Source organism: Hippoglossus hippoglossus, chromosome 16, assembly GCF_009819705.1.
Source record: "Hippoglossus hippoglossus isolate fHipHip1 chromosome 16, fHipHip1.pri, whole genome shotgun sequence".
Taxonomy (NCBI): Eukaryota; Metazoa; Chordata; class Actinopteri; order Pleuronectiformes; family Pleuronectidae; genus Hippoglossus; species Hippoglossus hippoglossus.
The window spans coordinates 18,840,705-18,854,176 of NC_047166.1; the positions used below are offsets into that span (position 1 = coordinate 18,840,705).

Consider the following 13,472-nt stretch of genomic DNA (forward strand, 5'->3'; position numbering starts at 1 on the left):
AAATTGGTTCAAATGTGTAATTTTGTCCAACCAACCAAAGCTCAGAATAATGTTTTTGCCAGAATAATGTATTTTTCTCTCGATTAACAAAGGACATATCGGATGAGGAAATCTACCAGTCAAGGGAGCTATATACGACAAGCCAGGGAATATCCCCCCAGTGTAATGGCAGTCTTACAAATGGGTGAAAGAGCAACTGGTGTCCCTGTGAGCTAACAGCAGTGTGGGAGGTTTGTGGTCTGTCCAGTTGGACTCAGTTGCTCCCTCAAAGTCCCAGTACAGTCGAAGGGAGACTGAGCCGAGTTGTGAAGTAGAATGTGGAAAATGTCAGTGTCCAGATGTGCACAGCTGACACTGCTGCCAGATGAGCCTCTGCTGACCTACAGGAAGTGGATATTCACGTTTTGGTGGTTTTATTGCATTGAACTCAGTCCTGCCTCCAGTATTGCACTGGACCTCATTGAGGAAGCAGTCAGACGTAAAATAGTTAGCACACACATACAAAACTTTAACGATTGTTATGTGAGCACATTTCCATAAAAAATTACAATTAATCCACAGGGTCTTTAAATCCTCAGATGTGGGGAGAACATGGAGTTCTGTGTTGGCTCGTGCAGCCAACATCAGAGCAATGGGCATGCTGTCCTCACACGTTCGACATCTAGGTTTTCCAGAGCCGGCGTTAGTGAGGATATGAAACAAAGCGACCCCCAAATACATATACCAGGATTCAGTGGGCAGAACAAACACCGAGCTCGGGGAGTGTCACTCAAACGGGAGCCCTGTAGGACATCACATGGGGCTCCACATCTGAATGGCTTGTTCGAGCACACATTTTGCCAAAGACACACTGGGGACACCTTAGAAAACCATTAAAATGTGCATTTTGCATTATACGGGACCTTGAAAAAAAAAGTGTCCCATTCCATAATTACATCTGCTGCAGTTATAAGGACACTCCACCATGGTCAGTTTCATCAAGCAACTTTTTTACTACTAGTTTTCTACATGTCTCAAGCAAACCTCCCAGTGTTATTAACATCAAATCACTGGAGAGGACTCAGGAGCGAGTCTGAGTGGTGGCGGACCACTTGTCAGGAGAGAGTGAAGAAGGGGTTCATGTCAGGGGAACTGCAGTCAGGGGCTCAGCCTCTGCACTGGTGATCCAGAATGTGTGTATTATTTGGAAAACACTCTCAGTCTCACCTCCAGTACTAGAAGTGCAGCTTATGCAACACCACACACTTGTTTTGGTTTTGATGTTACATAAGCAGCATGGGGTTTGTTCTGTTTATCACCTGACCCACCGACAGAGGAGCCTCCTGGGAGTCCCTTTCTTCCTTCCTTCCTTCCTTCTCTCCTTCCTTCCTTCCTTCCCTCCTTCCCTCCTTCCCTACTTGCCTCCTTGCCTCCTTGCCTCCCTCCACTCCTCTGTCATCACTTTGTTTGCTGGGGTGAACTGGGGTGTGGTGACAACGAGCGGCTGTTTGTACTCTGTGGCTGCGCGTTTTCTCAATGCGTAAAAAGGCGTGCGCGTCGCGCATCTCCACTTTCCGGCGAGTGAGAAGAGGTGGGACCTCGGAAACCTATTTATAGCAGCAATTTGCGATCATAAAAAGGTGTTTCCTGTTGGAAGAAGTGAGGGGATCATATTAAACACTGTGTGGACGTCGTTTCTTCAGCGTCGGACAGAGGAGCGAACAGCAGGTATGCAACTTGTTGATAGAAGCGCACGGATAGATGATCGCATAACTTTGTGCTCTCATTAAATGGCTGTAAGGAGCCACAGAACATATGGAGGAAAACACATCTGTCCTTTTTTATTTTTTATTTAGTGATCATGGAATCTAATGATGTAAACGCACATGAACCTGAACTGGTGCCACACAAAGGCATCAAGCTGATCGAGGGGACGCATGATCCAGATGATGTGGACCAGATTTACAACCTGGAGATCAGGGACTCTGATGTTTTCGTCATCACATACCCAAAGTCAGGTGAGAGGAGAGTACACACACACACACACACACACACACACACACACACACACACACCACACACACACACGCATGCACGCACCGCGTCCTGCGGTGTCCTGTGTCCTGCAGTGGGAGTGCACTCCAGGTCAGTGTGATTTCTGGAGCTCTCCGCGCGGAGGAAGGAGCGCAGGCTGATTAGTATGTGCAGCATTTCCAAAGAACGTCCCGCTCCTTTGTGAGCTGCAAATTGATTTCAGCAGAGAGCAGGGAATTAAACGATCAGCCGGACAAGTGTGTATTGTGTGAAAACACTCCAAAGAGGAATCGGGACAAAGATTCACGCAGAGGAGAGGAGAGGTGTACTCACACACATGCTTGACCTAATTGCTGCAATTGTACACGGTGTCTGGAAAACAAGGCCTGTCTGTCTCTGTGACAGGGACAATCTGGATGCAGCAGATTCTACTGCTGCTTGAGTCAAAGGGAGATGTGACCGCCGTCAGTAAACTCAGCAAATATTCCAATGCTGATCTCATCCCCTGGATTGAGCTGAAGGGCAACAGGCAGGCGTTCATCACGGCCCCATCACCCAGACTGAGGGTCACCCATCTGCAGCACCATGTCATGCCCTCTGCTCTGAGCCAGAGGGGCAAGGTCAGCGCTTACACCATTCACCTTCACTTTAATACTCAGTGCGGCTTCATTTATTACTCATATGCAGCAAATTTTTGAAGAACATTTTAAGTGTTAATCCATTACCAGCAATTCTACTTTCTCATATGTAGGTCTGTGTATACATATAGTTTTGGGATTGAAGCCGACATACAGAATGCTTATCATCAATTTCGGCGATAAACTACCTCATGCATAGGTGGACATTTTGTCACCAATGTTTTATATATATATATATATATATATATATAGACAACAGTGTTGGACTGTCACTGTCCTTCTTAGGCCTTGCTGCTACATAGACAACATAAACCCTTCATCCTGTGTTTCACTGTTTGTTGGAGTTGGTCTTGTGACTTCCTGCTCTGTAGCTGTAGGAAATGGTACACACCCAAATCTTCTCATTAACACTGAGAGGCCAATTTCAGGCCCAGTGCAGGATTAGCATCTGTAGTTTGTAATGCTCCTGTTACAGCTCAAAAATTCAACAAGGCAATTAAAAGTCAGTCAGTCACCAATACACAGGGAAACGTTATCTATTGTTGATTCCCACACTTTTCCTCCTTTAGGTGATCTACGTGGCAAGAAATCCCAAAGATGTCCTTGTGTCTTACTATCACTTCCATAAGGTTGCAAACATGTTGGAAACGCCGAGGGATTTCAGTGACTTCTTTGACAAATTTATGAGAGGAGACGGTAAAAGTAGTTTTCTTCATGTGTTTTCTCAGCGGTGCAGTGAACGTCTCAAATGTGATAGTGACATTGTGCGTTGTTCATTGCAGTGTTTGGGTGTAGCTGGTTCGATCACGTTAAGACTTGGCACTCACACAAGGAGGATATGAACATGCTGTTCATCACTTATGAAGAAATGATTCAAGTAGGAACTCAAATCATTTCAATCGTTGCCTGTCCACACATTGTCATATCAGTTGTTGTTATTTGAGTCGAAGTGGGTTTGAAAACAGATCTTTGTGCAACTGTGCCTTGGTTTAGGACCTGCAGTCTGCAGTGAGGAGGATCTCTTTGTTCCTGGGTAAAGAGATGACTGATGAGCAGCTGGCAAATGTGGTGAAACACAGCACCTTCAACATCATGAAGAAGATCCCTCATGCCAACTATGAACAGGTGCCAGGTGATCTACTCAACCACCACCAAGGAAGATTCATGAGGAAAGGTGAGAGTGTTTAGGGCTTCAGGTGCAGCCTGTAACTCAGCCTCTCCCTGAGAAGAATTAAACCCAAGAGCTGTTCAAATGTCAACCTGAGGAATTATAGAGGAATTCTGAACGAGTTAGGAAGGATGGATGGATGGATGGACGTGTGAGTGGATGGGTGGGTGGATGGATGGATGGATGGATGGATGGATGGATGGATGGATGGATGGATGGATAGAGAGACAAATAGAGAGATGTGTGAGTGGGTAGATGTGTGGATGGATGGATGGATGGATGGATGTGCTTGTATAATAACTCTGTACTTCTATTAAATCCTAACACAGTAAAAACCATAGCCTAAAACAGTTTGGAAATAACAGACATCATCTTCCAAATGATGCACAGTGTAGCAATGAATGTAATTATGAATCCAGGGTTTTTACTCCATGAGGAGTCTCTAGAGTCTGAAATTTCCACAAAAAATTATTGGCCACTCGAGGGCAGTAAAAAGAAGCTGAAAACACAAAACTGAAATCACTTTCATCACAACTAAAGACAGAAAGCTGTGTTTGCTGGAACATATCAATGAGCTGGATGCACTGCTCCTCTGATGCGGAGCTTTCAACAATATTTCCGTTTGTGAGTGTTGATGTGTGAGGGGAGATACTGTCTTCCTGCATCAATGTGTTCTCCACACCTTTCTGGACAAAAAGATTACCTATTGTACTGCATTAGCTTACTGACAAAATAATTACACCGTGAATACAATTTAGTTTGCACGTAGACTGCGTGGATCTGTGTCGGATGTATCTGCAACAGAGGGTACCACACAAAAATAAAGTAGTAAGCTGTTGGAATGTACATCCAAACTAAGGACACATGGCAGAGTGAGGATTAATCACCACAATCTTCTCCTTCTCCTTCTCCTTCTCCTTCTCCCTCTCCTTCCATGTACTGGCAACATCAGGCACCATCGGGGACTGGAAGAACCACTTCTCTGTGGCCCAGAATGAGAGGTTTGACGAGGCCTTCAACAAAGAGATGAAGGATGTTCCTCTGTCTTTTATCTGGGACATCATGGACATTGAGTGATCAGTTTGTTGCTCTCACGACAACAAAGAGAACAAAAAGAAGAAACAGTTGCAACTCCATGAACTCTGCTTTACAGAAACAGCGTCTGCTTCTCTTTCCCTGTGTATATTTTAGCATCTGAGGGTACATTTCAATTTATGGCAGTTCCCCCCCATTTTAGTTGAAAAACCTATGCAAATCTCTATTGGGGTATCTTATAATACCATTGTGATCATGGAATGGCTAGGTTGTGGTCTAACTATAGCAGCCTTGTTTTTTAATCATGTACATTACATTATTACTGCTTGCTGATACACTGAAATGTCTTGCATACCATTCTCATATATCTAATTTGTATTGAATGAGTTAAACCATTGGATGTTCTGTGGAATCACTAATATGGCTGCTAAATATATTGTATTAGTCTATATTTACTTTCACAAACATCAGAGTGTATGGATTAAAATCACAGTAAAACCATGTTGTCTCAGTCTGTACAAGAGACCACACTCACTGCTTGTGTTCAATTTCATAGAAATGGGACTTCAAGTGCAGGTGAGTAAAGAGTAAAGAGTAAAGATTGGTGTTGAAAGACTTCAACACCAATGACTCACCTCAACATCAACCTTTTGACTTAGAATGACACAACAAACCTTTGTAGCCCAAATAATCAAAATGATGTCGTAACACCTCTTTGTTTCCCTGAGAGCAGAGGCCTGTATGTCCAAGTTAAGTTCAATTTACCCAGATTACATTTTAGTTATCAGGCTTCTCTGAGCCTAACATCAGCCGCCCTGATAACATGTATATGATAGGGTAGTTAAAGGGATAGTTCACCCAAAAATGAATATTTTTATCTACTCACCACTATGCCGACGGTGAGGACGTCTGTCAGAATCAAATAATCTTTGTTGAATTAAAAATAAATAATATTTATATTTCCTTTGCTTGTTAGAATATCTGTTTTAAACCAGAGTGGACACAAATGATACTTCAGATTATCATATTCAGACTGAGTGACAAACTAAAACAGAACATGAAACATTAAAAACACTCACAAAAACACACATACAAACAAATAACTGGCTTTGGACTTGGCACATCTGCAACCTGACAAAGACATTGTCTCAGCTGCTTTTAACTTTGTAATTCCTCAGACACTTATTAACACTGTATATTTGTGTATATTGAACAAGTTCACCTGGGATGTGGTGGTGTAACAGCAATTATGAAACTGCTTACGCAACTGATTTTACAATGTGAAGTGCATGATGATGAAAGCTGGCTATGGAAGATCAATACTGTCGAGCACTGAAGCTATGTTCAATTATATTACCAGATGTAATTTATATATTTTAATAAAATGAGTCTTATTCAGTTGTTATATGACTGTTCGGAGACAATAAACACTGATGCACTGAGAAGCTTGTGTCTATTATCCCTGTTCTCATTATCGCTGCACATGTCTCACTGTTGGGAGCAGTAGCTAGAAATACCGCACTGCGGTTGTATGCCTCCGCCAACCAGGGCAGTTTCCAGCTACATCATTTTTTTCCCAGATTCATTTAAGGTCATAGTGACCTTTGACCACTGAAATCTAATCAGTTCTTTGAGTCCAAGTGACAACTGATCAAAAGTTGAAGGAATTCCCTAAATGTGGTCTTAAGATATTGCATTCAAGAGGCCAAAAACATGTTTTGAGACCTTCATGACCTTGACCTATGAACTAAAAATCTATTTAGTTCATATTTGCATCAAAGGGAATATTTGTACCAAAGTTGAAGAACTTCCCTCAAGATGTTCCGACTATACCTTGAATAAAAGTTTAAACTAACAATTTAGTAGCACTTAAATGGCACTTAGTTATAGCACTTTGTAGTTTGGCTTTCTTGAAGAAATTGTACTTTCTTGATTCTTGTTGTTCTGGGTTTGTACCCTCATGGTTGAATGCACTTATTGTAAGTCGCTTTGGATAAAAGCGTCAGCTAAATGAAATGTGTTCTTGAGGTATCCTATTCCCGAAAAGGAGCAGACGGACAACCAGAAGAAATAATGCCTACGGCCACTGGCTATCACCGGCATGGAGGCATACAAAAAAAATCCTAATTTTGTTCTATGGTGTAGTGATGTACAACTACAGGTTTTACATTTGATTAACTTTGAAACACTGCATTGTGATATTCTTTTACAAAACAATAAGTTCCATCACTTCTGTCACTGGTGCAAATAAAGTTATCCGTGGGAGAGATGGGACACAGAGCCTGGGCTGGTTTACAACCTGCTGCTGTGGACCTGTTGACACATTGAATGTTACATTGAATGGCTGTAGAAATTAATTGTTAAGGATTTAGAAATCAAATAAGAGTATTAACATGTGTAGCCACACAAGTACTTTTCAGGTTACTAAATGGGAATGCTTTTTGTATGTGCCCTGTACTTCCATGTTTCTGCTCCTCTACATTTAGATATCATTTTTGGCTAGTTTGCAGATGAAGATTGTTCATACAAACCAGATGATCAATGTGAAAAAACAGATGTGCATGGTTATAAAATAATAACTGATTCGTGTAGATGTACTTTAACAACCTAACATTATACAATCTGTTCAAACAAGCTCCTACTGAAGAAGCCCGTTTACATCAGTAATTACATTTCAATATAAAACTCAAAAAACAGTCAGGTTCCATAAGTAGTTTTAATCTTGAAAGTCAATCGTACATTTTGCCATCAATACTTCTTTACTTTAACCTAACTAACAGGTTGAGTGTCACCTTATTGTCACTTAGTATATGAATATGTTGGGGTGTTGAAACTTGCACACTTCATCCATTCCCTGGCTTTACTTGACATTGTACTGCCCTCTTCTGGCCAAAGTTGCATGTCACTGGGATGCCTTCCATTGTAAAGGCATAGAAATGGACACCCATAAGTGTATAGGTGTGTATGTTGTATTTACGAAGAGTTCCACAGCTGCCGTACAAGTCTTTGAAAAATAAACGCAGCCGTTGGATCCTCTGAGCAGATGATCGTGTTCCAGAGAAGAGTAGTGCAGTCCTGTCATTCCTCTGTTCTACTCCTGCATTAATCCTCGTCACTGCCCATCCCTAAAGGGTCAAAGTCAGGGTCGTCCTCATCCAAGTCCAAGTCCTCGATGTCCTGAAACAGTGACTCATCCACTTCAACGCTGTTTCCAGCTGCAAAGGAAGAAAACAGCTGTGATTGGAATGGGGCGTAAAGCTAATCGCTTGTAATGAAATTTCTTCATATTTTTGTCCACTCAAGTTAAAAAGATTTTTTTTGTCCCAAATTAAATGACTTTTTTTACTATTCTCACTGTGCCAAAGAGAAGCCTTAATAACAAGTTTCAAACAGTCACAGCCACTTATTTACCGTCTTCAAGGAACTGAATGTCGGATGTGTCCAAGTTGTGGTCTGTCTCAAACAGTTGTTTACCTAGTGAGGAAAACATGACGTTATCACAAGTCCATACATTGTCAGGTCCATAAGTATTTGGACGGCTTAAACCCAAGTGTGTTTGTGTAATCAAGTCTTCAAGTTGTGAGCCCTGAGGGAAAAGTGTAAATGTGAGGACATCAGCGTTACCGGTGAGTTTGGTTTTCAACGCCTGCTCCTCCTCCTTCTGCTGCTTTTTATGCCTCAGCTCGGCCACCTCCAACTCAAAAGTGGTTTTCCATAACAAGAAGTTTTCAATGTTTACCACTGTGCCTTGGAACGTAATCTGTCAATCAATCAAACACACACACACATCAATACAACTTCACACTCCTTAACCCAACACTGAACACAATTTCTGTAGAGAGGGAGGAGGTTGTTTAGCCAAAATGTAATCTTTGTTGAGTAAATATCTGCCTCTATACCATGGCAAAAAAAAATCTGGATTCATTTTGTGACCCATTGTTTTTTATATTCAACGAGGAACATGAAAAATTGGAAATTCCAAAATGAAGTGAGGGGGAAAAACACAGCTTCTGCTTAAAAAGCGATGATATCAGACAGAAACTTTCTGAAATTTAATTTGTTAATCACAAACTACACATGCAATAAACCTAGTTGCACAACATGTCACTGCTGGTCTAAAACTGAGGGAGAAATTAAAACGGGAGGGGGGGGAAGCAACAGCCTTTGTATACGTGTTTGCTGATTGTCCATCATGTGGAGATGAGGAATATGTAAAATGCAGATTATTCATGTTCCTACCTTCTCTGCTTCCTCTGCTTCTCTCTCTTTCCGTTGCTTCTCCTCCTCTTGTCTATTTTTCATCAAATCCACAATTTCGTTGAGTTTCTCCTGAACAGCTGTCACCAGGGTGAAGATCATCACCATGCCCAGGTTTTCTTCTGCCTGCAGAGTGACCACATTTACACATCAGTGATTCTGATTACATTGGTGTATGGTCTCAGATCAGGAGATACCTGACGTCACTAACAGTTGGAACGTGGTCTGGATTCCACACCCAGAAGGCTGTCCTATCGGGACCTACATCTACAAATGATGAATTGGCAGAGCAATTATATCTCAACCAGGGCTGCCCAGGAAACTCACAGACCAATTGCATGGGTGGTAAATCCTCTCAAATGATCGTATTCAGCCAATCATTGTGAGTCGAGTCACTGAGTGAGATGCATGCACAAGGGCAGAGATGAGACAATCCAGTGCTGCAGGGATGAAGTACACATTCGCCTGGTTCCACTGACAAGGAATTATTAGGATTTTCAATTTTGGATTATTGCCGAAAAATAAGGCTATGTAATAAACATGAGATAATGACACTTGATGTGATTTGTTCAGCAAGATAATCTTTTCAAATTAACACCCCCCTTATGATGCTGAAACATAATTGTTATAAGTAAAAAGCTGACGTGAGGCCACCTCACCACACTAACATGACTTCACCAACTTCCAGCTTGTAATTCGAGTCAGAGCCTACCTGTTGTACAAAAGCCTTTTCTCTTAAAAAGAAACCTGATAATGAGGAAGCGTGTGAGCATAAACACGACCAGGTTGTGAAAGCGTGAGTAGATTGGATTTCTTGCTCAACATATTATGTCCCCAACAGTATCATTTAGCCACTTTCTGGTAAACACCTTTTTTTCTAAGACACATAAGATTAAAGAAACGTGAGTGGTGGATTTATTGATGAGTTTTGTGTCGTAGAAATGCACGAAACTGCATTTATATAGCTCTTTTCTAGTTATATTGACCACTGACTCAAAGCACTTTACAGTACATATGGCATTAACCCATTCACTCTTGACCTTTTTATGTTGTGATTTGGCTCTTAAAATTGAACTGAACTGAATACCTTTCATCATAATTCATTCCTCATTTTGCCATGGATTTTTTGTGTGAAGCACTTTGTAACCTTGTTTAGATAAGTGCTATACAAATAAAGTTATTATTATCTATCCATTATATCTATCTTAGATAATAAGCAGACTTTAGCAGGGACATTAATGTCTCTCTTGTGTAGCAGCTGGTTTCAGGCTCAGTGGGACACTCTACTCTGTAACAAAACAAGGTCCCCCTCTATGTTGACGGAGAGCCAATCAGCACATTTCAGTGGACAAGATAGGGGCGTCATCATGAAGCAAAAATACAAAATGTTGTGTAAATTCCCTCATTTTGGGTTGTGATTGTTTTCAAAAGAGAAAACAAGACACATGATTAACATGTGTCTTGTTTTCACACGAGCTTAACTCCGTGCTGTAGCAAAAAGGAAACAAGACATATAAGTTTACATTTGTTTAGATGAACAGACCTGCTGCTGCAGTAGAGTGAGGATGTTCAACGCATCACCATCTTCCAAGTTGTCCTGGGAGTAGATCTCCCACAGCGGAGGCTCATCTGGGTATTTCTCCACATATGTGAACTTCAGTGTTGCTTCCGCAACTGCAACAGGAACAGACAGCTTGGTCTCTGCTATATTTCAAGTCACCAGCTTTCAAATCTTTTCATTCTTTATCGCCATGGGCATAATATTGCTGACCAATGTATTAAAATTATGAACAGTTTCATAAGACTGCTGTAACGTGAGGGTTCGATGTGGGGTAGTTTGGTCACTCAACAACAGGATGGAGACGGATCACTTTCTGAGCAGCACTTTACTGTTCTCCGTAGTGGTCATCTACATCTACAACACACACTTCCTGCTCTCATGTGACTGAACTAACCAATAAGAAGCCAGAAAGGCCTGAGAGGTAAATGTGAGAGAACTACAGAGGCAGATTCAACACATCCTGTTCTTATGATGCTAATGTAAAAAATGTGTAAATATGTTAATCACGCGTGTGCAAACAAATATGTAAATTACTTTTAGATTCAAATGTAGTAAATTAACATAAACACATGAATGAACTTGACTTTCAACCTTCCACTGCCATATGTGCACTGGAAGACATTTTGCAACCACACACACATGCACATTAGTATACTCACTTTCACCCTGTTCCCCTGCATCTGATGCTACGGTGATGGTGAAGCTGGTGGGCTCATCTGTAAGCACTGCAAACACAAACACACCCAAACAGACATGTAGTCCATTATTTGACAAATGCACCACATGTCGTTTACAGAATCTGACAGTGTAGACTACAGCAAACCGCCCCTGCATGAATGTCCACTAAACCCACTCACTGACCTGCACACTAATGATAGGAGTGGGACAAAATATCTATATGGCAATATATCGTTGTCCTGACTCATGATATACGATTATCAATTTGCTGATGCCAAATATAGACATTTACTTATTTAGTTTTATATGCATGTAGTTTGGACTTATGCCACCTTATGGTTATTTTACATTGGAATGATTGAAAGACACACTCAATTTAGTTGTTTAATCTCTGTCTGTGAAAGTGACACCAATTTTCAGTCACACAAATCCTGAACTTTACCTCTTGGGGGACATTTTGTATTTCTTCTTCAGTTAGATATATATCGTGATGGATAATTATATGATTGTCTTGCAATATATTGATGATCGCTGAGTCACAGAATCACGATATTGTCGTAATCACCAATAGTATAACGAAGTTTAGGGTTAAGGTTATTAGTGCAGAGCAGCACCACTACACGTAAACATGATGGATGTACGCTATAAGCGTGTCCATTTTGCAGGGTTGTCTTCGATCTGGAAAGAGTTAGGCCAAATCTGAATGAAGTTCGTCGTACTTCTTGTATTCCGTGCATGTCGGAGCCAGTGGAAGTCCCACAGCTCGACCACTGCCTGTCTGACTTTAATGTGATAATGTGAACCAGTGGGTGCTGGAGGAAAGACTCTATCCTTTACTCAGCAGTCAGCTAACAGGCGTCTGCTTGTTAGCCTGTGAGCTAGCTGACGTTGTCTTCCCTGTCAACACCGATGAAAGTCTGACCTGTGAACGAGTCTTCGTAGATGGACTCAATAGCTTCGAGTTCATTCCTCTGCTCTTCAGCGTAGTCTGTCATCGTGGTGGAGCTGTGGGTTATGTGGAAGTTAATAAACGCATCCCCGCTATGCTAATGCTAACAGACACACGCTGCGTGTCGCTCTGCTGATCGATGATATCGTGGTTCTGACAGTTTGGTCTGACTGTGGTTCTCTAAAGGACGGTCCTGTTTACGGTCACATTAAACATCCGTGTGTGTGTGTGCAGTTTGATTTTGTGATGAAGTGTAGAACTGCAGTTTGAACACACGGGCACCACCAGCACTTTGTTTCTCTACTTCATCCTTCTACAGCTACAGTTCGATCTGATCTGGCATCTGTTGTTTGGGTCTGCAAGCGCAAAGGGAAACTTCTTTTTCAAACCAACTTTATTAAACCATTGAGGCTCATTTCACAAAACAGGCTACTGTTTACACAATGATACTAATGTTATGTTTTATACATTTGGGTTTTAAAGAAAAAAGGAAACAAAGCAGTGGATGCAAAGATGAAGGATCCATATAAAGGTCACATTTATATCCTCTGTTAATATTCCAGTATGATGTTGAACAAGTGACATCTTCTTCTTTGGGTTAGCTGTTGTCTGTGGTGCTTGAGCTTGAGGTAAAAAATAGTATTTCCCATGGCTAACAAAAGTGGTTATGTGTACAAACGCTCGCGGCTTTGGACATTACCTGGGGCCATTTTTTGGCAGAGGGTGGATGACATTGGCTGTGTCTCAATTCAGGGGCTGCATCCTTCTTCGGCTGCATTCGTAGACAGATTGCGTCACTAGACTGTCCCAATTCGAATTGTCTCAGAATTTATTGTTTACATTAAGTTTTTTAGGGAATATAAACAGTGCATTCTAACTGATACACGCTGATCATAACTTAGAAAAGCCGGCCTGTAACTATTGAGTCTCCATTACATTGGCTATGGCTGTTGAAGTTGAGAGAGATTTCCAAGAGGACCCCAAGGTGTGTGAATTATTGGATATAGGGAACCAAGGGCATCACTTAGGCTAGAGGCAAAGGGAGGAGGGCCCAATAAAACCACTTCTGCTTTGTTTTCATTGAGTTAAAGGAAGTTCCTTGACTTCCAGCTTTCGATGTTATCTATAATCACTGAACCAATATGTTGCCCTGCAAAATAACATTTCAAATAT

At 41.4% G+C, this 13,472-nt stretch overlaps 2 protein-coding genes across 4 annotated transcripts; one reads left to right on the forward strand and one right to left on the reverse strand.

Annotated features, from left to right (window-relative positions):
- The first annotated feature begins 1,344 nt into the window (after positions 1-1,344).
- LOC117777237 (amine sulfotransferase-like) lies at positions 1,345-5,355 on the forward strand. 2 transcript variants are annotated; one of them, XM_034611879.1, is made up of 7 exons: positions 1,345-1,707; positions 1,836-1,997; positions 2,419-2,633; positions 3,221-3,347; positions 3,434-3,528; positions 3,645-3,825; positions 4,772-5,355. In XM_034611879.1, exons 2-7 carry the CDS (start codon positions 1,841-1,843, stop codon positions 4,894-4,896), a joined length of 900 nt encoding a protein of 299 aa, XP_034467770.1. In that variant the 5' UTR covers positions 1,345-1,707; positions 1,836-1,840; the 3' UTR covers positions 4,897-5,355. The 2 variants fall into 2 exon arrangements, with proteins under 2 accessions (XP_034467770.1, XP_034467771.1); XM_034611880.1 differs by lacking the exons at positions 1,345-1,707; positions 1,836-1,997 and adding an exon at positions 2,094-2,336 and having other exon boundaries at positions 4,772-4,934.
- A 2,257-nt stretch (positions 5,356-7,612) lies between these two features.
- rwdd1 (RWD domain containing 1) lies at positions 7,613-12,460 on the reverse strand. 2 transcript variants are annotated; one of them, XM_034611882.1, is made up of 7 exons: positions 12,273-12,457; positions 11,332-11,397; positions 10,655-10,785; positions 9,094-9,237; positions 8,479-8,614; positions 8,266-8,328; positions 7,613-8,069 (listed from the first exon to the last, which is right to left on the reverse strand). In XM_034611882.1, the coding sequence occupies exons 1-7, from the start codon at positions 12,343-12,345 to the stop codon at positions 7,957-7,959; spliced, it is 726 nt and encodes a 241-aa protein (XP_034467773.1). In that variant the 5' UTR covers positions 12,346-12,457; the 3' UTR covers positions 7,613-7,956. The 2 variants fall into 2 exon arrangements, with proteins under 2 accessions (XP_034467773.1, XP_034467774.1); XM_034611883.1 differs by lacking the exon at positions 7,613-8,069 and having other exon boundaries at positions 8,314-8,377; positions 8,409-8,614; positions 12,273-12,460.
- Between the last annotated feature and the right edge of the window lie 1,012 nt (positions 12,461-13,472).

Bases quoted from the DNA above. Each gene is read 5' to 3' on its own strand.
- LOC117777237 (XM_034611879.1), top strand. From the start codon at position 1,841: ATGGAATCTAATGATGTAAACGCACATGAACCTGAACTGGTGCCACAC. The intron at 3,348-3,433 runs GTAAAAGTAGTT...TGTTCATTGCAG, and splicing joins CAAATTTATGAGAGGAGACG to TGTTTGGGTGTAGCTGGTTC. The intron at 3,529-3,644 runs GTAGGAACTCAA...GCCTTGGTTTAG, and splicing joins CTTATGAAGAAATGATTCAA to GACCTGCAGTCTGCAGTGAG.
- rwdd1 (XM_034611882.1), bottom strand. From the start codon at position 12,345: ATGACAGACTACGCTGAAGAGCAGAGGAATGAACTCGAAGCTATTGAG. The intron at 10,786-11,331 runs GTGAGTATACTA...TTCCTGTTGCAG, and splicing joins TGCAGGGGAACAGGGTGAAA to TTGCGGAAGCAACACTGAAG. The intron at 8,615-9,093 runs GTAGGAACATGA...ATTGATTGACAG, and splicing joins AAGCAGAGGAAGCAGAGAAG to ATTACGTTCCAAGGCACAGT.